General features: G+C 48.5%; 1 protein-coding gene, 1 long non-coding RNA gene and 10 other non-coding genes across 12 annotated transcripts; 1 reads left to right on the top strand and 11 right to left on the bottom strand.

The window, feature by feature from the left end:
- Positions 1-1,433: 1,433 nt before the first annotated feature.
- Positions 1,434-1,506, top strand: TRNAV-AAC (transfer RNA valine (anticodon AAC)). Its single transcript has one exon. It is a non-coding gene; the product is annotated as a tRNA-Val (tRNA).
- A 3,410-nt stretch (positions 1,507-4,916) lies between these two features.
- Positions 4,917-4,989, bottom strand: TRNAV-AAC (transfer RNA valine (anticodon AAC)). The gene has a single exon. It is a non-coding gene; the product is annotated as a tRNA-Val (tRNA).
- A 172-nt stretch (positions 4,990-5,161) lies between these two features.
- On the bottom strand, positions 5,162-5,234 carry TRNAV-AAC (transfer RNA valine (anticodon AAC)). Its single transcript has one exon. It is a non-coding gene; the product is annotated as a tRNA-Val (tRNA).
- Positions 5,235-5,410: 176 nt separating this feature from the next.
- On the bottom strand, positions 5,411-5,483 carry TRNAV-AAC (transfer RNA valine (anticodon AAC)). The gene has a single exon. It is a non-coding gene; the product is annotated as a tRNA-Val (tRNA).
- Positions 5,484-11,295: 5,812 nt separating this feature from the next.
- On the bottom strand, positions 11,296-11,368 carry TRNAV-AAC (transfer RNA valine (anticodon AAC)). Its single transcript has one exon. It is a non-coding gene; the product is annotated as a tRNA-Val (tRNA).
- A 2,471-nt stretch (positions 11,369-13,839) lies between these two features.
- On the bottom strand, positions 13,840-15,000 carry LOC149364185 (uncharacterized). The gene is made up of 2 exons (XR_016288607.1): positions 14,923-15,000; positions 13,840-14,839 (listed from the first exon to the last, which is right to left on the bottom strand). It is a non-coding gene; the product is annotated as an uncharacterized LOC149364185 (long non-coding RNA).
- Positions 15,001-16,442: 1,442 nt separating this feature from the next.
- On the bottom strand, positions 16,443-16,515 carry TRNAV-AAC (transfer RNA valine (anticodon AAC)). Its single transcript has one exon. It is a non-coding gene; the product is annotated as a tRNA-Val (tRNA).
- A 285-nt stretch (positions 16,516-16,800) lies between these two features.
- On the bottom strand, positions 16,801-16,876 carry TRNAV-AAC (transfer RNA valine (anticodon AAC)). The gene has a single exon. It is a non-coding gene; the product is annotated as a tRNA-Val (tRNA).
- Positions 16,877-20,390: 3,514 nt separating this feature from the next.
- LOC149364182 (uncharacterized) lies at positions 20,391-21,434 on the bottom strand. The gene has a single exon (XM_089568643.1). The coding sequence runs from the start codon at positions 21,432-21,434 to the stop codon at positions 20,391-20,393; it is 1,044 nt and encodes a 347-aa protein (XP_089424769.1).
- Positions 21,435-21,773: 339 nt separating this feature from the next.
- TRNAV-AAC (transfer RNA valine (anticodon AAC)) lies at positions 21,774-21,846 on the bottom strand. The gene has a single exon. It is a non-coding gene; the product is annotated as a tRNA-Val (tRNA).
- A 174-nt stretch (positions 21,847-22,020) lies between these two features.
- On the bottom strand, positions 22,021-22,093 carry TRNAV-AAC (transfer RNA valine (anticodon AAC)). The gene has a single exon. It is a non-coding gene; the product is annotated as a tRNA-Val (tRNA).
- A 288-nt stretch (positions 22,094-22,381) lies between these two features.
- On the bottom strand, positions 22,382-22,454 carry TRNAV-AAC (transfer RNA valine (anticodon AAC)). The gene has a single exon. It is a non-coding gene; the product is annotated as a tRNA-Val (tRNA).
- Positions 22,455-23,722: the final 1,268 nt, after the last annotated feature.

Genomic DNA, 23,722 nt, shown 5'->3' with positions numbered 1-23,722 from the left:
CAAGGCAGATTTTCTAGGACGCCACTTACCCGCCCACCTGGATCAGAAGTTTATTGGCCTGTTGGTAACAGATTAGCACATACATTTTCGGTTGCGGCAAGCTATGACGGCAATGCTGACGCCTTTCTGATATGGCGGCAGGATAGAATGTCAGCAATGGTGAAACCCAACTAGCCGCCGGTGCCGCTATCTCTGCAGGCCTTGTTCGCTGAGATGGACTTTTGCTGCCGGCACAGCGGATCATGTAGCGCGAGCTCCAGTAACGAATGTCGCTCCCTCTGTTATGCCGGCTCCCTCTTCGGGTTTCGTAGCGAAACCCGTGTCCCCTGCTTCTTTACTCCTATATCCCTTTCCCCATTATAAGCGTATGCCCCGTGGCAAACATGCCGAATAAAAACTTGGAGATCAATGCGGAGACCAGCACTGGAGCAATGCGAAAGCAAAACGTCCACATACTATATTGAGGTCCATGGGTATTTTGACGCCGGAGTGTATTTCTAGCGTTTTTTCGCGTTTAATTAAGTAACTAATTACACCTCATCGACCAAATTTTTCCCACAGCAACATTTTATCGCACACTGACATAATCACACTGTCACACATTAATCTTCAGAGAACGATGTAATCGTGCGGACAAAATTAGCGGACGCGTTTTGCGGACACTTTCTACTGACGCGACAGAGCTGCATTATGCTTTCGCATTAATAAGAGACACACTCTTCCGGCGTACTAAAACAAGAATTATTAATGGCGTCGACTTTAGTAGTCCCTACTCTCCAAATAAGTGTCATGTGCTTATAGGCATGTCTGTCGTCAAATGGGTACATACTAAAGCTGTTAGATTCCGCTGTTTCCTAACAATTATTCGGGGCCACCAATGCGCTGCTGCCTCATCGGTGACGTAGAAAATAAGAACATTTTCTCTACTATGCAGTGTTTCGTGGCGTTATAGCACTGCTTGAGAAGTCACACAACATTGTTCGGAAGCAGCTCGGCCCAAATACCGAAGCTACCCGTGTGTGTGAAAAACTGGCGAAAAAGGGTGAAAAACTGCGACTATATCCTCTTAGTGCAATGTGTCTTTTTCTGCCTATGATTTCTTTCGTTTACATATTAAGGGATCGAGCCTGGGACCTTCCTCGTGTTAGGCGGATGTGACAACCATTACATCACAATTTATTTCTTATCATCGAAAAGAAAGCTGCTCAGTGCTGCTGCGCGTACGATAGACGACCTTAAAGAAGCTGAGTTGCAGAAAGAATATAATGAAAAAAAAAATTATTGCACTGACCCTAGGAGCGACGCAAATGCGATATATAGGTTGTGGTGTCGAAGAATTAATCTGGGTACAAAAAAAAAAGCGGCAGTAAAAGTAAACTGCAAGTAAACTCCTTCAAGGATATCGGCAGTACGCGCAGCAACGCTGAGCAGCTGTTCTTGTGGTGTAGTGGTTATCACATCCGCCTAACACGCGGAAGGTCCCAGGTTCGATCCCTGGCAAGAACACATCCTTTTACTGCTGCTTTCTTTTTTTTCACAAAAATGAATTGTTGGCCACACCACCCTATTTATGATATATGCGTTTCTGCTAGGGTCAGTGCAATAAATATTCTGTTTTCATTATATCCTTTCTGCAACTAGCTTCTCTAACATTTCAACATTAAGCGCAGCAAAGGTGAGCAGCTGTTCTTGTGGTGTAGTGCCCAGCTTAAATACCATGTGTTATAGAGAGAGAAAACGCGCTTCTGGCCGTCGCGTTCCTACCTCCGTGGTCGGTGTGGCTTTCGTCGGTGGACGGTCCGCATCGTCCGCATGACCATGCGGCTTCCCAAAGAAACGTCCGGTGGCGATTGGAAGCACGTCGGAGGAGCAACCTCGATTTTTTTTTTCCGAACACAGATATATCACCGCTGCCGGACCATCTTGAAGATGATCGACGAAGAGTTGACATTCACACCAACACGGTCTCACTAGAGCTACGGAGGCGGTTTACCCGCCTGCCGCGTGTCGGCCGAAAAGTTCGGCCGTGACTTTAGCGTCGAGCGTCTGACTCCCGATGTCTTCGGCGGCGGTTCATCACTGCCCCCACCAGGCGGCATCTTCTCGCCTACGCTCTCGTCATGCGACCGCTTCGCAGCTCTCATAGCGGCCTCTTCCTTGCTTGTGTCCATGGCGACGTTGTCATCACTCTCCACGCTGCTCGGGGTGTCGAACGCGACTTCCGTCGCGTCCGTCACCTTGCCACTGTCGTGCGCGATTCGACAGAGTATATGTGTCAGTTGATCTTGTTCCCTTATGCTCTAGTTATCATGTACAACCAGTGACTTTCAGTGATCATTTTCTTGTGAGTGCCACTTTTAGAAAAAAGAGCAGGAAAGCACGCTTTAACTGGCACCTGTGGAAACTGAATGCCAAACTTTTGGAGGATGAAGAGTTCGTGATGAAAATTAAGACTGATTTTGAGAACATTCTTATTGCCCAACCAGTTTCTTTTGCAATGGAATGGGAAAGATTCAAAGAGCAGGTGAAGCTTAAGACGCGGGTTCGATCCCGGCCGCGGCGGTTGAATTTCTTTGGAGGAGAAATTCGAGGCCCGTGTACTGTGCGATGTCAGTGCACGTTAAAGAACCCCAGGTGGTCTCCACTACGGCGTCTCTCATAGCCTTAGTCGCTTTGGGACGTTAAACCCCATAAAACTAAACTAAACTTAAAGCAATAGAAAGGAGCAGTGTGATTAGGTATAAAGAGAAAGAAAAAGAAAGAACCCTGCACGCGGAACTGGAATGCTTGCTGAACATGGAAAGCACAGCGCCTGGAATGTTCACAAAAGAAATCAGAGATGTGAAATGCGAACTGGAACGCAATGAAACAGAAAAATATAAAGCTGCTGTCGTACGTGAAGGTCCGAAAAATTGTGGGCAGGCGAAACGCCTACAAAGCGAGCGCTCGCGGAAGAAAAACGGTACGCTTGCCAGAAAGAAATCAGAAAGATAAGACACGGAGACGCAATTACCAGCGATCCAGGAGATATTCAGAACGCCGTTGTGGACCACTTCACAGAACTTTTTAGTAACAAGCACCAAACTGTAGAAGGTTTTCATGTAAACTCCTTACAATTGATGCCAACACTTGACGATGAAATCAAGCAGCGCCTAGATTTCCCAACCCGGCGCACCATCATCTGGGCCCCAGCACATGCGGGGATAGAGGGAAATAAGGTAGCGGACACTACCGCCCGCGCGCTTAACCACCGGGCATCGCCTCTCTCGCCGCCTGATCCGGCTACTGATTTTAATCCGGCTATTACTTTTCGGGAGATCTCTCTCCTGTATCAAAACGCTCACGGCCGATACCCACCCCCCTGTAAAGGCCTCAATAAGGCAGAGGAGCGTTGGCTACTTCGCCTCTACACCAACACGGTACTGTGCCCGGCAGTGCTCAAACATTTCAATTCGGCCTTTTCGGGCGAGTGTCCACACTGTAGGGAAGTGTTTGCGGACACGTATCACATGGTGTGGGCATGCCCTGCCAATCCTGCTTTCCCACTCCACCCGAGAGGACTGGGAGGCTGCCCTGCTCGGCTGCTCAACTCTCCAGGACCAACGAGCCCTGGTGACAAGAGCCCGGGCCGCCGCGGAGGCCACAGGGGTCCCGGACTAGGGATCCCTCCTAGTGATTGTGAGGGCCGGGCCCTTCAGGCACGGTCCAAGCAATACCTCTCTTGTATATAGTATAAATAAATGTTTTACATCACCACCACCTAGAACTACACCACAAGAACAGCTGCTCTGCGATGCTGCGCTTGCTGTTGAAATCTTAGAGAAGCTTAGTTGCAGATGGGATATAATGAAAAAAAATAACTGCTGTGGTATAGCTCTGGTGAAACCTGGAGGATTGCGAAAGCAACATCTGCGCCTAGCCATATATTGTTACGTGAGCTACGTTGCCCCCAGTCTCGCCGTTTCGAATTCTCTTACACGACCATACTGCGCAAGCGCGAGGAGCAAGTGACGTCACTACGCACGCTGGCGTGCCTCGCCGCGCGCCGCCTTCCTTTCCTTAAAATGATCGGAGTGTAAAACGTTGACAACACCAACGGCAATGAACACAATGAACGCCGATGGCCTATGGCTTCAGCGCCGCGTTTCAGGCACAACCTTGTCAATGCCTGCAGCTCACATGTCTCTCTCATCACCCCGCGTACCTATAAGGATGATTCAGGCGTCCACTGACCCAGGGAACCACTATGCGCACTTCCTTTCCTTAAAATGATCGGAGTGCAGAACGTGGTCAAAGCCAACGCCAAAGAACACAACGAACGCCGACGGTCTATGGCTTCAGCGCCGCGTTTGTGGCTTTCTGGCACAACGTTGTCAATGAAACGCATGCAGCGCACACCTGTCCCTACCGCTACTTAGCTTGAAGCATGGTTGAGGTGTCCACTGTTCCAAGAGTGCAGTTATGCGCCTTCCCTCTGGTTCAGGTGTCCACCGAGATGTGGACACCTTGCCCTCACCTCACGCTACGTATATCCTGGCATAGTAGAGCTAAGCCATTGCCAGTTTTATATGCACCACAAACCACGCAGATGGCGATGCGCAATCGCCACTGCGCGTCATCTAGGGAGAGAGAGAGATAGGGGGAGTCTGTCGGCGAGGCGATGGAGAGCGCGCGGCGGCCGCTCCGGCGGCGACCTTGGCGCGCCAGCTTTCCGCCGTGTGACGTCACCCGCTCCTCGCGCATGCGCAGCTTGGCCTTTCCAGAGCTCCGCGAAATGGCTGGGCGACTAGCGTAGTGCTGCTTTCGCAACAAAACCATTTATTGCACTGACCCTAGGAGCAACGCATATGGGATAAATAGGTTGGTTTGGTCAAAAATTCATTCTTGTACTAAAAAAAAAGCAGTAGTAAAAGTTGTGTTCTTGCCAGGGATCGAACCTGGGACCTTCCGCGTGTTAGGCGGATGTGATAACCACTACACCACAAGAACAGCTGCTCACCTGTGCTGCGCTTACTGTTGAAATCTTGGAGAAGCCAGTTGTAGAAAGGATTTATTGAAAAAAGATTTATTGCACTGACCCTAGCAGCAACGCATATGTCATAAATAGGTTGGTGTGGCCAACAATTCATTTCTGTACAAAAAAAAGCAGCAGTAAAAGATGTGTTCTTGCCAGGGATCGAACCTGGGACCTTCCGCGTGTTAGGCGGATGTGATAACCACTACACCACAAGAACAGCTGCTCACCTGTGCTGCGCTTACTGTTGAAATCTTAGAGAAGCCAGTTGTAGAAAGGATTTATTGAAAAAAGATTTATTGCACTGACCCTAGCAGCAACGCATATATATGTCATAAATAGGTTGGTGTGGCCAACAATTCATTTCTGTACAAAAAAAAGCAGCAGTAAAAGATGTGTTCTTGCCAGGGATCGAACCTGGGACCTTCCGCGTGTTAGGCGGATGTGATAACCACTACACCACAAGAACTTTTTTTTTTCTTTATTACCGACTTGGCCGGGCAAACAAAACAAAAATACAATGACATGACAATAAAAGCACAGGTCAGTTTCTAGCTAGTGCACGATGATAAAATGGGTTAAATGATTTTAGTTGGTCGAGGACAGGCAGCCACTCAGGCTGAGGAGCTTGCTGTCCGAAAACTTCCTGAGTATACATGATGCTCTCAATGAAATACTGATGAGCCGGATTCACAACAACATGTTCATGCCTGACATCCATTCGCGTACGCCATAGGCTGTGCATGCAGAGCAACATTAGCAGGTCGCAAGGCACTTCACCTGGCTCTGCACATGGTAGGAAGCGTATTCCAAAAGGAGTCAGGGGGAAATCTTTTTTCAGTGTGCGCTTCAACACATCCCAAAGAAAAACAGCGTCATGACAGTCGAGAAAGATATGTTCTATAGTTTCCACTTTCTTGCAAATAAGACACTCTACTGACCAAGGTACAAAAAGGCCTTTGCTTTGCAACCATGGCTTCACTGGGAGGGTTCCAGTATGCAATTGAAAAAAGAAAGAACGCACTGAAGGCTTCACCGGCATTCTTTTGACTCTTTTTAGCACATCCCTTTCGGGACCCAGAAGATAAGCACTGCGATAAACAGGCACTGGCAGAAACACATCAAGCAGGTCCTTGTACATCTTTTTCCTTGTTACAATGGTTAGATACTCATCGGAAAATTTTGACCGAAGAATACGGACTGCTGCAACAACTTCTTGCAAAAAAGCACTTAACCCACTCCGCCCTGCCGACATAGATGACACAACATAATCAGGCAGTGATTCTGACAATCGCACTTGTATAACAGTTCGCAGAAAATCATTATCTTGACGCAAGAAAAAGAATCTAGTGACTATCTGTCTCAGAAATAAATTTGACAACCCTAGCCCCCCGTTCCGCACCTTGTGGAACAGATTGCATCGGCTGGTACGTTCCCATGTTGACGCCCAAATAAATGTTGCAAACACTCTGTGCAACCTTTGCACTCAAGTCCTTGGCAAAGTTAACGCTTGCAGAACGTAAAAAATTCTCGCTACTAAAAACATGTTGCACACCGTAGCTCTTACGAACATGGAAAAGTTGTGACCGCCCCATTTGCTTGTCTGAGCTTTGACTCGGTCGGTTTCATGGGCCCAATATTCTTTGCTTTCTCTGTAGTTGGTTAGCGGCACGCCGAGGTACTTTCCTGGCGTGTCTACCCACTTCATTCGACAGAATACTTCTGGCGTGGCCAGCCACTTTCCATGCCAAAAACCAAAACATTTCTGCCAGCTTATCGCGCAGCCACTTGCATCACAAAAATTTACGGCTTCTCTCACCACTTTTTGCACGCTTTCCTGGTCTCTGCAGAACACTGCTATATCATCTGCATATGCCAATACCTTCACTTCATTATGACAAAAGGCGTAACCTCGAATGTTTTGCGTAGTTAACAGCTTTAAACAAAAGGGCTCCAGGTAAAGTGCAAAAAGCAGTGGAGAAAGAGGGCAACCCTGCCTCACTGACGACAAGACAGGAATACTATTACTCAGGCGGTTATTAATTATGAACCTTGATGTACAGCCATCATAAACCATTTTCACGCCATCAGTGATGATACATCCTACATTCACATGTTCCAAAAGCACGAACAAAATTTCATGCACAACTTTATCAAACGCCTTATGCAGGTCCAGTTGCATCATGGCGACACGACCCTCCGTTGCATCACAGCATTCAAGGACACTTCTAGCTACGTGTATGTTAGTAAAAATGGATCTTTCTTTTATGCCGCAGGTCTGGTGTGGGCCAACAAGGGTCTTAATTACTGTTTGGAGTCGTCCGGCTAGCACTTTCATATAAATTTTGTAGTCTACGTTAGTTAAGCTTATTGGGCGGTAACACTCAACTGACTGCAACCTACTCGGGTCGTCCGATTTTGGGATCAACACCACGTGGGAAGTTCGAAAAGACGGCGGAGTTAACTTTCTTTCGTAACACTCGCTTATTACGCGCTGTAATGCTATTGCCATTTCTGTTTTCAAAGCCTTGTAAAGTGCGGCACCGAGGCCGTCCGGCCCAGGCGACTTGTTCAAGCTCAGCTGCTGTATTGCAGCTTCGATTTCTGCTGCCGTTATGGGCTCCTCAAGTACCTGCGCCAGGTCCTCCTCGACTCTTGGCATTAGCGACAGGAATGCAGTTTTGTAATGTTCAACATCAGGCGTTTTAAGGCTGAACAAGTTTTGGTAATATTGTTACGCGGCGGCCAGCCGAAGAATGAGACGTGGTGAACCATGGCTATGAGATGATTTAATGGCCGCTGGCCTAGCACGGGCGCTCCGTCCCGCGCCACTGCCAGCTTCGTCTTCGTCACACTACCCGGGGCCTCCGAGCGATCGTCCCGATCGGTGACGAACAGACGGCGAAATGGCGATGGTCTTGACTGAAGGATCGAACAATATGTAGAATATGGTGCAGTGCTGGCCGCCACGATGAGAAAGATGAGAGAATGAGTCCCGGTCCACGAAGCATCCGGGCCGTAGGGTGCCAGGAGCTGACGGCCGAGGTCTCTGGACGCACCGAACGGCAGAGGCAGGGGGACGGTGTCTTCACGTTTGGGTCAGTGGGGTCTTGGGCCGGTGGGGTCTTGGATCGGTGGGGTCTTGGATCGGTGGGGTCTTGGGTCCGTCGGGTCATGGGTCGTCGTGTCGTGTGGTCCGGGCGGGGGAGACGGGGCTGGGGTGAGCGTCGAGGTCGGTTCAGGTCGGGCGGGCTGGGGCACGGCCGTGCGGCGCTGACCAGGTACTCACTGCCGTCGTCCACGGCAGGCCCAGGACGCCGAAGCTCCGTGACCAGGATTGCGATGAAGGGACCCCAGCACCTCCACCAAATGTTACGCGGCGGCCAGCCGAAGAATGAGACGTGGTGAACCATGGCTATGAGATGATTTAATGGCCGCTGGCCTAGCACGGGCGCTCCGTCCCGCGCCACTGCCAGCTTCGTCTTCGTCACAATATTCCAGAAACGCCCTTTCAATCACCTCAGATTCGGAAGTTACGTCATTGCGATAACAAATTTCCTTTATCTCTTTCGAAACTGCATACTGTTTTTCGTCGCTGAGCGCCCTTTTTGTGGGCGTCTCCCCAAGCCAAAATCTTTCGCTGCGTGCCCTTATCACAGCACCTCGATATTTCGTTTCATCTATTAGTTCAAGCTTAGTTTTGGTCTCTTTTATTTCTTGTCTGTACAACCCCGGCTTGACGCCTTCCATGCTGAGCATGAAATCAAGCTCGGTACGAAGTTCCTTTTCTTGCTGTTTTTCTTTACGCTTTAAAACACATGCTCTTTCTATAGCGGCCACTTTCACGTCGCATTTAAATTGTTCCCATGTTTGTATAAAGTCTGTCTCTTTTTCTAACAAGCTTTTGACTGAGTCTTTTAGTTTCTTGCTAAACTCGTCATCCTCCAACAATGAGTCATTAAATTTCCATAATTCCCAACTAAACTTGACAGTCCTTTTCCTCTCCCCAAGTGTGATCACGACTAAAGAATGATCACTGAAGCTGACGTGCACGGTCTGGTACTGGGAACACAAGGGCACAACTTCAGAAGGAACATAAATTCTGTCCAGCCTTGCGTGACTAGCGCCTTGGAAATGCGTGTACTGTGCTTGTTCTGAACCTTGCATTATAATGCCAATATCTTCCAATTCTGCTTCATTAATCATCTCAGACAGTAGCTCGGCACTCGTGTCCTGCAGGGTTTTGTTGCTTGTTCTATCTTCAGGTCTACACACGCAGTTGAAATCTCCAAGCAATAGTACACGCTTTTCTGTCAGCAGGAAAGGTTGAACACGGCGAAAAAAGGCATCTCGTTCGGGAATTCTATTAGGTGCATATACACACACAGCTCTCCACTCTACACCAGAAAAGTAAAAATCGCATGCTACAATCCGGCCACTTTCACAGGAAAATACAGTTTCCACAGCGACTTTGCCGTTTCGAGTTAAAATCAGACACCCTCCCGACTTTCCTTTTGCATGGCACACGCAAACACTGAACTGTGCACGGTAAATTTCTGCCATCGCATCTGTCAACTCTTCGCTTTCAATTTTTGTCTCTTGAACAGCCAACAGATCGATTTCGTTTTCGAACAAGAGACGTTTAAGCTGATTTTGCCTTCTTCGCGCAGAAAGACCTCTCACGTTCAGTGTGGCAATACGCAAGCTAGATGTTAGTTGAGGCGCCATCTAAATGGTTGGGATTCGCCGCTCTCAAAGTGACATCGGTTTGCAGCTCACCTCATCAAAAATCCTTCCAGCTTGCAAAGTACGGCGGTGTCAGCACTGAACCCGATCGAAGACCGGGTTACCAACACGAAGACCCTGCAAGGCACCTCCGCTAAGGCGGAGGGACACCCGACGAAGTCCTACGATCAGGAGGGATGTTCGGCTTGGGCTTGTAGGCCGCACGTCGAACAGGAGGCGCTTTGGGAAGAGGTTCCTCATGGTCCGTCCCGTCGTAGCTCGTCGCCTTGTCATCAGCTTCGTCGTGCGTCCTCTTCGCTGGCAAAGTTGACGCCGCGGGCATCTCCGTGTCAACGTCCTTCTCGTCGGTCGATTCCAAAACCGTCTCAGCTGCACCTACCGCAGCATCATCTGCTTTTCCCGCGTCCGCCTCAGTTCTGGTGTCAGGCAGGCGGTTCTTCTGAGTTGGCAGCCTCATGTTCCGTGGGAAGCGTTGCTTTTTCTGAGGCTATGCTTTTCGGTACTGCGTCTTCCCGACTCTCACAGGTCGCCTCTACTGCGTCTACTTCGTCCATAATGTGCTCCTCAGTAGTATCCCTACGACCAGGACCAGCTACGGTAGCATATGTTCGCACGCACTGGGCGTCGTCGTGGCCGAAGCGACGACAGAGCCCGCAACGTGGCACACGGCACTCCCGACGTATGTGGCCGGTGCCGCGGCACCGGAGGCAGAGCGGAGCTCTGCCAGGAACGTGGACGAGTGCGACGTCCTCTCCAACACGCAGCTGGTGCGGTAAGTCCTCGATGGTAACGCCCACCTTCAGCTTCAATGTCACTGAGCGCGTAGTAGACGACTTGTCGACGCAGCCTTTGACTCTCCACTTGTCCCGAGTTATGTCGGTCACTTTTCCAAAAGCCGCCAGAGCTGCCTTCACGTCGTCATCTTTCACGCCGTGTAGCTTCAGCCTGACGCTCTGGTTGCATGGGTCAATGACCACACAGCGGTGGTCCTTGACGTTGAACGCCTCCGCCTGTAGCAATTTGTTTTTTCCTTCTTCATTGCAGAATGTCACGGCCCAAACATGATTCATCTGATATGCCCCGAGGGCAACCACTTCCGGCAGCAATGACAGACGCTCAAGAGCGTCACGAAAGTTTTCAACACGGTATGGCCTGGCTTGGACGTCGCCATGCAAAAAAACAGTATGCAAAACGCTCGAACCTGTTGGCAAATGCGGCAAAATCAGCTGGTAGTCCTCGTTCGGTTTGATCGTACTCCTGATACCGCGGCCCGGCTGGGCCGCTAAATCCGCTCCTTGGGAGCCCATGATACACACGTCCGTCACGCTCGGTGGCCGGAAGTAGAATTACACCACAAGAACAGCTGCTCACCTGTGCTGCGCTTACTGTTGAAATCTTAGAGAAGCCAGTTGTAGAAAGGATTTATTGAAAAAAAGATTTATTGCACTGACCCTAGCAGCAACGCATATGTCATAAATAGGTTGGTGTGGCCAACAATTCATTTCTGTACAAAAAAAAAGCAGCAGTAAAAGATGTGTTCTTGCCAGGGATCGAACCTGGGACCTTCCGCGTGTTAGGCGGATGTGATAACCACTACACCACAAGAACTTTTTTTTTTTATTTATTGCCTGACTTCGGCAAGAACCACAGTACACAAATACACTTACAGAGCGCAATGAGCAATAATAAACAACACTATCCGCCCGGAGGTGCGTGGCTTCATCATATTAAAACTCCTTAAGCATCACCAAAGGCTCGACTCTTTCGAGCCATTCGGGAGAGCTTCAGGAGCAAGTCTCTGAACTTCAATATACTTATGCATGCACTCCCGAAAATAGATCCGTGCTGGCCGTGCATCAGGATCGCAATGATATCCTGCCATTCTGGAGCGCCAAATACAATGGAGGCCCATTAGCATAATGAGGTCGAATGGTGTCCCATCCTCACTCTCTACAGGCAAGTACCGAATACCATGAGCGTCGAGCGGAAATTTCTTTTTTAAAGTCCGTTGCAAAATGTCCCAAAAGTATACCCCCTCCCAACAGTGCAAAAAAACGTGGTCTATTGTTTCTGGTTGTTTGCAAATTAAACAATGTGATCCCCAAGGTAGAAATAACTGCTTCCTTTCCAAGAATTCCTTTACTGGTAGTGTTCCGGTATGTAATTTAAAGAAAAAAGTTTTTGCACTTGGCGGCACCTGCATCGCCTTCACCCGCTTAAGTACGTCGCGTCCCTGGCCTCCATTGTATAAGGCCCTGTACATAGGTTGTGGAAGAACTACATCGCACAAATCTTTATACAACTTCTTCCTGCTAACAGAAGATAAATATTCATACGAAAATCGAACAGACAGGAATCGAACACTCACGACAACCTCTCTAAAGTAACCAAAAATACGTCCCGAGAACCTTTCGGTTGTGACAACAAAGTCCGGAAGTGCATTTCCGAGCCTTAATTGGCACACAGTGCGCAAAAACGGATCGCTTACATCGCGCACAAAACAAAATCTGCTTACAATCTGCCGCAGAAATAAGTGTCCCAGACTCAGGCCGCCATCCTTCACCCGCCTAAACAAATTGGTCCGGCTACAGCGTTCCCAGTCCGCAGCCCACACAAAAACGGCAAAGATCCGGTGCAGTCTCTGTACGTTCATCCTTGCACAATGCAACACTTGCATCACGTACCACAGCCTAGACATAAAAAACAGATTGCACACTGTGGCCCTTGCGAAAATTGAAAGGTGTCGCCCTTTCCACCTCTCCACCTTTTCACGCGTGGCTTGCGTCTGTGCTTTCCAGTACGAATCGCTATCGCGATAACCGTCCAGTGGAACGCCTAAGTACTTTACTGGGGTCGTCACCCAGGACACGTTTGCAAAATTGCCGGGCTTCGTTGGCCATTCTCCGTGCCAAAGCCCCAGGGACTTTGACCAATTCACTTTACTACCAGTGACCTTGGTGAATTCTTTTACGCATGCCACGGCCTCGGTTATACCCTCCCGGTTCACTGTGAACACCGCGACATCATCCGCATAAGCCAGCAGCTTAACTTCTGCTGCCTGTAGCTGGAATCCTCGAATTTTTTCACTTTCTATGATATTCAAACACAACGCTTCAATGTAAATGCAGAATAGAAGAGGGCTGAGGGGACAACCCTGGCGCACCGAACGCTGCAGGCTAATGGGGGCCCCCAAACTCTTATTTACAATTAATCTTATCGTGCAGCTCCGGTACGCCAAGGCCACTCCCTCACAAATAATGGACCCTAAATTCACATGGTCGAGTATGCAGAACAGGATATCGTGCGAAACACAATCGAATGCCTTCTCAAGATCTAGCTGAAGGATGGCTACACAGCTATTTGTGTAATCACAACATTCCAGCACACACCTCGCTTTATGAATATTGGAAACAATACAGCGTCCCTTGATCCCACACGTCTGGTGGGGACCGACTATATCCTGAATTACTGACTGTAGTCTACAGGCTAAAATCTTCATGAAAACTTTATAATCCACGTTTGTGAGGGCGATAGGACGATATGCTGTGACCTGCTTTAACTTTTCTGCGTCATCGGATTTAGGGATTAGCACTGTATGGGATTTACCATAAGACGGGGGCAATTCATTTTCTTTATAGGCTTCGTTAAAAACTGCTGTCAGTACTGGCACTATTTCGCGTTTATATGCTTTGTAAAAAGCGGCGCTTAACCCATCAGGTCCAGGAGATTTTCCCAGGTTCAAATTTTCTATCGCTTGCTCGACCTCCGACGCCGTTATCGACAGCTGCAGCCTTTCTTTCTGTTCGTCATCTAATCGCGGCAAAGCGCCAAGAAACTTTTCCTTGAATGCGCTCACATCCACTTCTTGCTTTGCAAACAGCGCCTGATAATATTCAAGAAATGCCTGCTGGATATGCCCGCTTTCTCCAGATAACGCCCCGCCCCATTCAATCTGTTCAATGTGGTTTCGTTGAGCATGCGTTTTTTCCATTCCTAGCGCTCGTTTTGAAGGTGTCTCCCCATCAGCTATATCTTGCGCCCTAGCCCGCACCAGTGCGCCACGATAGCGTTCTTCGTCAGAGTTCAATCTTATTTTTTATTTTCCTAATGTCATCCATCCATTTGCCAGGCTCTTCGCTTTCTCTTTCGAGAAGTCTAGCTAGTAAAGATCTTAAATTGTCCTCCTCACGCTTCTCCTCTTGTCGTATGCAACTTGACCTTTCGATTGCTGCTATTTTTATTTGTTGTTTGCAAAGTTCCCACTGCTGCCATACTTTCAGTTCCCCGCTCGGCTTTAATTTACTGATTTCTTCGTTTACTTTCCTGCTAAAGATGTCGTCTGTAATGAGCTTATTATTTAATTTCCACATCTCCCAAGAAAACTGATTTCCTCGTTTCTTTGTCCCTATCCCACACTTCACTAAACAATGATCCGAAAATGATACCGGTACTACATTGTAGCTACTGCATTTTGAAATAACGTTCGGTGACACATAAATGCGATCTAGCCGTGCATGGCTTGACCGTTGAAAATGGGTGAGTCTCACACAACGCTCGCCTTCTAAACATTCGGCCACATCATCGAGGTTGCACGTGTCTATAATTTCTGAGAGTACTTCAGTGCTTCTGTCCCTAAATGCCCTTGCACTGGTTTTGTCACAGCCCCTCAGGACGCAATTGAAGTCACCCATTACGATCAGGCATTTCTCACAACTGAAGTGCTTTTGTACGCGTTGAAAAAACGCTGTCCTCTCATCCACCGCATTTGGGGCGTACACACAAATGATGCGCCAATATGTTTTGTCGTACAGGAGGTCAACCAAAACAAATCGACCCGAAGGACACGCCGCATATGCCTGAACCTCAAGTCCCGGTACATTCTTTACAAAGATAACACAACCCGCAGACGTTCCTACAGCGTGGGCGACAACTGCAAAAAACCTAGACGTGAAACGTCTCACCATGCTCCCGGTCTCCTCTTCCCCGTCAATTTTCGTTTCCTGCACTGCCAGGACGTCAATGTCGTGCTCAGTTAAAAGGCGGTACACCTGGCTCTGCTTCTTCTTACTTGCCAGTCCCCTGACATTAAGTGTACCGATTTTCATGGGGAACGCATGAGCCATTTTAATGCAGAAGAAAGAGGCCGGGAACATGGTGCTTACCCTTCACGTCTAGCGCTTGGCTAGACGACATCGTTGACACCGGAGCCATCCGGTGCTGGTGCCAGGCCTGGCAGCGGGGGCGTCTTGTCAAGGGCTCTCCTCTCCGTCGACACATTTGAACGTGTCCGGATGGACGACCGCCGTCCTTGGGTCGTTTTTGCCGGCGGCTCTTCGACGCTGGGGGCTCGCCTTGTCGTCTTCGGTTCCGGTCTGGGCGTGTGGCCGCTTCGCTGGGGCAGGGACGCCGGTCGTGCGGACGCCGCTCTGGTCAAGGTTCTCCTCGGTCAGAGTCGCTGGCTCGGTTTCTTGGAACGCTGGCACGCTTACTTCACCGCTCGACGCCTCCGTCTCCTTTCTAGTAGGTTCTGCCCCCTCAGGCTTGCGTCCGGCATCGCTGCGGCCGGCAGCGTCTTGCTGCGTCCGGCATCGGCTTGCGTCCGGCATCGAAGAGCCCGTCGATCCTGCTTGCGTTTCGGGTTCCTCTATGCCTTTCGCAGATTCTTCAGCCTCGACTACATCCATCAGGAGTTCCGCAGAGTCGTCTTTCGACGCCCCGCCCGTAGCCACCGCATAAGTGCGGACACACTCATTATCCGCGTGGCCGTACCGCCGGCATTTCGTACAGCGGGGAACCTTGCATTCACGCCGCACGTGGCCTGTACCATGGCAGCGCAAGCACTGCATTGGACGCCCAGGCGCTACGACAAGAGCCAACTCTCCGGCGACACGTACCTGGTGTGGCAGGTCATCCACTTTCAAGCCGGGCTTCAACTTCAGTAGGACCGTTCTTGTCGTTGAGCTCTTGTCATTGACGCCTTGTATCTGCCACCGCTCACGCGTAACGTCGGTCACTTTGCCAAACGCCGCGAATGCCGTCCGAATGTCGTCGTCGGCCACACCGTGAAGCATCCAGTGTAGCCTCAGCTTTACCTGCTGGTCTTCCGGGTCGATAATGAGGCAGCGGCGTTTCTTAACTTGCAGCTCGTTGAAGGCGAGCAACTTCTTTGCTGCCTCCGTGTTCCGCAAGGTAACCGCCCACACGTGGTTGATTTGGTACGCCCCCAACGCGACCACGTCGGGGAGCATACCGGTCTCGGCCAGGGCGTCTCGGAAATCCTCGACCCGGAACGGCCTCGCTCGCACGTCGCCGTGAAGAAAAACGGTGTTGAAAACAAACAACACGTCCTGTTGGCAGTGTCGGCAAAATAATCTGGTAATCCTTATCACCGCAGTCAGCGATCCTGTTTCCGCGGCCGTCAAAGGCCGCTATCGCTGCTCCGCTGGAGCCCATGACCCTGCGATCCGTTCAGCTCGGCTGCCGGAAGCAGAATGACTACACCACAAGAACAGCTGCTCACCTGTGCTGCGCTTACTGTTGAAATCTTAGAGAAGCCAGTTGTAGAAAGGATTTATTGAAAAAAGATTTATTGCACTGACCCTAGCAGCAACGCATATGTCATAAATAGGTTGGTGTGGCCAACAATTCATTTCTGTACAAAAAAAAGCAGCAGTAAAAGATGTGTTCTTGCCAGGGATCGAACCTGGGACCTTCCGCGTGTTAGGCGGATGTGATAACCACTACACCACAAGAACTTTTTTTTTTCTTTATTGCATGAATGAATACATAACTAAAATATCGTAGTTGTCATGCCCCTTGGCAGACAACCGTGTCTAATGTTAATGAAAGTCCACTACACCACAAGAACAGCTGCTCACCTGTGCTGCGCTTACTGTTGAAATCTTAGAGAAGCCAGTTGTAGAAAGGATTTATTGAAAAAAGATTTATTGCACTGACCCTAGCAGCAACGCATATGTCATAAATAGGTTGGTGTGGCCAACAATTCATTTCTGTACAAAAAAAAGCAGCAGTAAAAGATGTGTTCTTGCCAGGGATCGAACCTGGGACCTCCTTCCGCGTGTTAGGCGGATGTGATAACCACTACACCACAAGAACTTTTTTTTTTCTTTAATGCGTGAATGAATACATCAATAAAATATCGTAGTTGTCGTGCCCCTTGGCAGACAACCGTGTCTAATGGACTTTCATTAACACAAGTTGGTCCATCAGACTCAATACATCATCCGCGCAATCTTGTTGCTTCAAGACTTCTCTTAACTTATACACATGTTCCACAAAATAACCACATACCGATCGTGCATCCAAGTCACAATGTCTTACAGCCATTCTACTCCTCCAAATGCTGTGAAGGCCCAATAACATAATCTGGTCATACTGTGCAACATCACTTTCAGTGGTCAAGTACCGAATTCCGCGCGGTGTCAATGGCAAGTCCTTTTTTAGGGTTCTTTGCAAAACATCCCAGTAGAACACCGCATCCCGACAATCGAGGAACACGTGTTCTACCGTCTCCGGTTTTCTACACAGGAGACAGTTCGAGCCCCAAGGAACAAAAAGGCCCTTTTCCTCTAGCCATGTTTTTACTGGTAGCGTTCCTGTGTGTAATTTAAAAAAGAATGTTTTGACGCCTGGTGCAACAGTCATCTTTTTAACTCGCCTGAGAACGTCTTTCCCAGGGCCTTCACAGTATAAGGTTCTGTACAATGGCGCTGGAAACAACTGTTCAATAAGATCCTTGTATAAGCGCTTCGGCTTTACATTCGCTAAATACTCTAGCGAGAACCGCACTTGCAAAAACCTGAACGACCAGACAACCTCTCGCAGGAAGCGAGACACTGTGTACCACCGAGCATTGCACGAAGAGACAATGAATTCTGGAAGTGCACTGGATAACATGGTTTGTATGAATGTTCGCAGGAAGGGGTCATTTTGGTCACGCAGGAAACAAAACCTTAAAACAACCTGCCGTACATAGAGATGCATTAGAGACAGTCCCCCGACCTTTACTCTCCGGAAGAGATTATCTCTGCGAATTCGTTCCCAATTGGACGCCCAAATGAAGACCGCAAAAACCCGATGAAACCTTTGGATATTGGTTCGTGCACAATATAATACTTGAAGTAAATACATGATCCTTGCCACAAGAAAGGTGTTACATACAGTTGCGCGCGCGAAAATAGAAAGATTACGGCCCATCCATCCCTTGGTCCGGTCCCGCATTTCTTCCGCTTTTTCATTCCAGTAATTGGTATTTTCCCCATATCTGTCCAGCGGGACTCCCAAATAAACTCCGGGAGTTGTAGCCCATCGGACCCCGCAGAACAATTCTGGTTCCAAGTCCCATTGCCCATGCCAGACTCCGAGACATTTATCGAGATTAACAGCACTACCAGTTTGCCTGCAAAACCTTTCGGTTACTTGTAACGCTTCTACAATACTTTTGCGATCTTCACAAAAGAGGGCAACATCATCTGCATATGCCAGTATTCGCACCTCACACGCTCCCAACCTAAAACCTCGGATGTGCTCGCTCGCAGTTATCATCCTACAAAAAGGCTCCAAATAAATTGCAAAAAGTAGAGGGGACAGTGGACATCCTTGTCGAACAGAAGCCCTCACATCAATTCTTTCAGATAATATTTTGTTTACCATAAGTCGTGTCGAGCAACATGCATAAGCCATTTTTACCCCATTGAGAACAACCGAACCAATACCAATATGTTCCAACAAACAATAGAGTATTTCATGAGACACCCGATCAAATGCTTTTTCAAAGTCAATTTGAACCATAGCCACTTTCTTATTTAAAGCATCGCAGCACTCGAGCACGCTGCGTGCTACATGAATATTTTTAAATATGCTTCTTGTTTTTATGCCACACGTTTGGTGAGGCCCTACAATATCCTTTATGACGTATTGCAATCGCTTAGCTAACACTTTCATCAGGATTTTATAATCAACGTTTGTTAACGTGATCGGTCTATAGCTTGTTACTTTTACGAGCTTGGCAGGGTCATCTGTCTTAGGAATTAAGACCGTATGAGCATTGCTAAACGAAGGTGGCAGCCTACCGACCTCAAAACACTCTTTGAAAAGCTTATGTAGCATAGCAGCAATGTCATATTTAAAGCTCTTATAAAAGGCAGCAGTCAAACCGTCAGGTCCCGGCGACTTTCCGGCATTCAATTCCTCAATTGCTGTCTCTATTTCCTTAATACTTATTTCGCTCTCTAGTTCTTCAGTTATCTCATTGCCTAATATTGGCATAAGTGGCAAAAAGTTTTCCCGAAACCCTTCTTCACTTGGTGCTTTCCATGAAAACAGCTCACGGTACTGTTCCACGAATGCACTCGAAATTTCACTTTGTTCACTGAGGATTCGTCCTTTGTATTCGATAACTGATATCTCGTTTGACCGCGCGTATCGCTTTTCATCTGTGAGCGCGCGTTTTGTAGGCATTTCACCAGTAAGCCATTTTTCCGTGCGTGCTCTTATCGCTGCTCCTCTGTACTTCTGAGCATCTAAAGCTTCTAGCCTAACTTTGACGCCTTTTATATCATGCATGAACATGCCCGGCGTTTTTTCCTCTTCGTGCCCTAAATTCGCCAAAAGCTCACGCAAATGCTTTTCTTCTTTTTTTTCCTCATATTTTCTTATGGTTGAACGCTCAATGGCATGCATTTTCAACTCCTGCTTAAAGCATTCCCAAGATTCAATACGTCCTCTTTTACTATTATTAAACATATCCATGCTTTCCTTAACTTTTCTTAAAAATATGTCGTCTTCTATAAGCCTTGAGTTTAGTTTCCACATATCCCAGTTCATTTTTGCTTTACGCTGCTTCCTTCCTCCCAAAGTTACCGTAACTAGGCAGTGGTCACTAAATGACACTTGCTTCACTTCATACTGCTCACAGGAAGGTGAAAACTCCGGCGACACATATATTCTGTCCAGTCGTGCGTGGCTACTACCTTGAAAATGCGTAAAATGCATGTGATTCTGACTCTTCGCCAGACCTATTACATCCTCCAAGCTGCACTCGTTGAGGACACTGTTCAAGAAATCAACACTCGGGTCTTTTACATCCTTTACATTTGAACGATCTTTAGGGTCCAAAACGCAATTGAAGTCTCCCAATAGTATGAGCACTCGACTGCAATCAAGGAACGAGGCTAACTGTTCAAAAAAACCGCGCCGTTCCTTTTGTATCGTGGGAGCATACAGGACAACAACCCTCACCGCGAATGTTTCATATGTGAAGTCACACACGATAAACCGCCCCCTTGCACAAGTTATTATTTCTTCCTCTACTATGCCTATGTTTTTCCTCAGGAAAAGACAGCATCCCGCCGACAAACCAGCCGCATGGCTTACACAAACATTGAAATGCGAACGAAAACCAAGCACCATGTTATCTGTTTGCTGCTCATCCTCAACTTTTGTTTCTTGAATAGCCGCGATATCTAGATCTAACTCCCCGAACAGTCGGTTCAACTGCACTTGCTTACGCTTCGAGGCAAGCCCTCGTACGTTCAGAGTGCCAACTTTTAGCGGTTTCTTCAAATAAGCCATAGCGTGCACACAGCAAACAAACAACAGTGACTAAGGCTCACTGCTTCGGCCTCTCGTCGCGAGTTAGCGACGAGGACCGCGACAAGGCTAACTTGCCTTTCTTGGCTCCCTCCCCTCTCCAATGCCTTTCTAGCCGACGAAGTTCTCGTTCCGTAGCCGGTGCCTTTTCGTAGTCCCGAGGTCGCTTAATGGAAGCGACTGTCGCATCCATCGGCGCCTCGGAGTCGTGGTCGCCTGAAGTGCGACCCCTCGTTGGCTCTTCTGGCGCCGCAGCAGCATCCGCCTTCTTGCCAGTCGTTTCTGCAGCGGGGTCACCTTGTGACTTCTCGTCGCCAGCGGGCAGCTCCGGCTGCTGGGAAGCAGGGCCGTCGCTGAGTCCTGAAGGGGGCGGGGCTCCGGCGTTCTCCAGTTCCTCCTGGTCCATGAGCAGCTCGCTCCCGTCGTCTTGCGGCGGAGCAGTACCCGTGGCCACACGCGCATACGTGCGAACGCACCCTTCCCGTTCGTGTCCGAAGGCGTGACACAAACTGCATCTTGGCGTGCGGCAGTCGCGTCGAATATGTCCCGTCCTTTTGCACCGTAGGCATATTGGTGGCCGTCCAGGCACCACCACCAACACTTGTCCTCCGTAGAACTTGAGCATGTGGGGCAAATCATCGATAGAGAGCCCCTCCTTCAGAACTATACGCACCAGACGGGTGGTCGATTCGACGTCTTCGAAACCGGGACTGTTCCACTGCTCGCGGTTGACGTCTGTCACCTCTCCAAATTCTTCAAAAGCCTTCTGCACAGATTCATTCGACACGTAGAAGGGCACCCAGTGCACCCTGAAGGCCAACTCACGTTTGTTGGGGTCTATGACCGCACAATAGCGTTTTTTCACTTCAAGTGCTCCTTCTTTCAGCACTCGTTCCTTCGCTTCCGCAGTTTTCAGCTTCAACATCCACACATGCGACATTTGAAAGGCCCCAATGCCAGCCACGAAAGGTAGAACACCGGCAGTTTCCAAAGGCTCACGAAAATCCTCTATGCGATAAGGCCGCCCGGCAATATCGCAGTGAAGGAAAACCGCAGTCTTCATTGCGTCTCCCGAAGGCAGCGTAGGCAAAACTAAGCGATAGCCCACTGGTGGGCGTCGCTCACCGAAACCTCGGCCAGACATGACCGATAACGAAGCGCGCTCAGAGCTTCCCATCACACGACCGTCTCCCACGGAAGCCGGAAGTGGAATGACTACACCACAAGAACAGCTGCTCACCTGTGCTGCGCTTACTGTTGAAATCTTAGAGAAGCCAGTTGTAGAAAGGATTTATTGAAAAAAGATTTATTGCACTGACCCTAGCAGCAACGCATATGTCATAAATAGGTTGGTGTGGCCAACAATTCATTTCTGTACAAAAAAAAGCAGCAGTAAAAGATGTGTTCTTGCCAGGGATCGAACCTGGGACCTTCCGCGTGTTAGGCGGATGTGATAACCACTACACCACAAGAACAGCTGCTCACCTGTGCTGCGCTTACTGTTGAAATCTTAGAGAAGCCAGTTGTAGAAAGGATTTATTGAAAAAAGTTTTATTGCACTGACCCTAGCAGCAACGCATATGTCATAAATAGGTTGGTGTGGCCAACAATTCATTTCTGTACAAAAAAAAAAGCAGCAGTAAAAGATGTGTTCTTGCCGGGGATCGAACCTGGGACCTTCCGCGTGTTAGGCGGATGTCATAACCACTACACCACAAGAACTTTTTTTTTTTATTTATTGCCTGACTTCGGCAAGAACCACAGTACACAAATACACTTACAGAGCGCAATGAGCAATAATTAACAACACCACAAGAACAGCTGCTCAGCCTTGCTGCGCTTACTGTTGAAATCATAGAGATGCTTAGTTGCAGAGAGGATATAATGAAAAAAATAATATTCATTGCACTGAATATTATAAGAAGAAACAGACACAATACCAAGACACACACACAGGACACCCGCTAGCCCAACTTAATGTTTTACGAAAAAAAATCACTGCAAAAGAAGTGTTCTTGCCAGGGATCGAACCTGGGACCTTCCGCGTGTTAGGCGGATGTGATAACCACTACACCACAAGAACTTTTTTTTTTATTTATTGCCTGACTTCGGCAAGAACCACAGTACACAAATACACTTACAGAGCGCAATGAGCAATAATTAACAACACTATCCGCCCGGGGGTGCGTGGCTTCATCATATTAAAACTCCTTAAGCGTCACCAAAGGCTCGACTCTTTCGAGCCACTACACCACAAGAACAATTTATTTTTTTCGTTATATACTTTCTGCAAGTAAACTCCTTCAAGGATATCTGCAGTACGCGCAGCAGCAGTGAGCAGCTGTTCTTGTGGTGTTGGCACTACACCACAAGAACAGCTGCTCACTGCTGCTGCGCGTACTGCAGATATCCTTGAAGGAGTTTACTTGCAGAAAGTATATAACGAAAAAATAAATTTCTTCGCCATCACTGCCTTACTGTTCGACTTCAGAGCGTTAGCTACAAGAACTTCAAGGTGTTTACAACGGGCAAGGCATCGCGCCGAACGGGCGATGGCTTTCCGTGGACTCCCTAGCAGAGCTGCAACGCGCTGTCGCGTTCCACTCCTGAATGCGAAGCTTAAGCGTTATTAATTAGTTGTTAGCCATTGATTAATGATTATTCATTATTTATCAGTTAGTCCTTAATTAGGTGCGACGTCATAGAGTGGTGACGTCACCAGTGCCACACAGACAGTCAAAGTGGTGCGGTAAAGCTGTCGCCTGTACGCACTCTAGACAGTCAAAGTGCCCCCTGAATTTTGCACGTTCAGTATATTTTGCCCTGTAAAAAAGAGTGCGGCAACCGATACAGAGGAACAGGCAAGGCTACTTGGATAAGATCACTGTAAAGCTGATTTTTTTTTTTGCTAAGAGATTGAGTCTAACCTCGCTAGCCGAGCTAAGCCGCAGCCATATTTGAAGGACGAGCGCATGGGGTACAAGACGCGTGCAATAGTGTAGTCGGATATAGCTCATAATGAAGCGGCGAATGTCGCTCAAAACAGCCCCTTCAGCCAATGAGGTCGACTGATTCCACACCCTTCGCCGATGTCCCCATCTTCATTTGACTAATCCATTTGGACCTGCTAGCTTGAAATTGCAAGATGAATAGGGAATAACTATGGCTTAATCAGATTAACCAGGGTGTCATGAAAATTGGATGCAGGGCCTCCTTTTGAGGGGCATCTGCCACCTTCTTCTCGAGTACTTGTGCAACGTACTTAGTGAGAGGATTCCGGTTCAACGCTCAGTGCGGTAAGGGGGTCCATTGTAGCCATTGCTTTTCGGTATCGAATCCTTTTGTAGGAGT

This window comes from Amblyomma mixtum, chromosome 2 (assembly GCF_055824585.1).
Source record: "Amblyomma mixtum isolate Tamu chromosome 2, ASM5582458v1, whole genome shotgun sequence".
NCBI classification, from domain to species: Eukaryota; Metazoa; Arthropoda; class Arachnida; order Ixodida; family Ixodidae; genus Amblyomma; species Amblyomma mixtum.
Note: the sequence above shows the minus strand (reverse complement) of the source record. Positions and strands in the feature narration are given on the sequence as shown.

Coding starts and splice junctions, on each gene's coding strand:
- LOC149364182 (XM_089568643.1), bottom strand. CDS start 21,434: ATGAAGACTGCGGTTTTCCTTCACTGCGATATTGCCGGGCGGCCTTAT.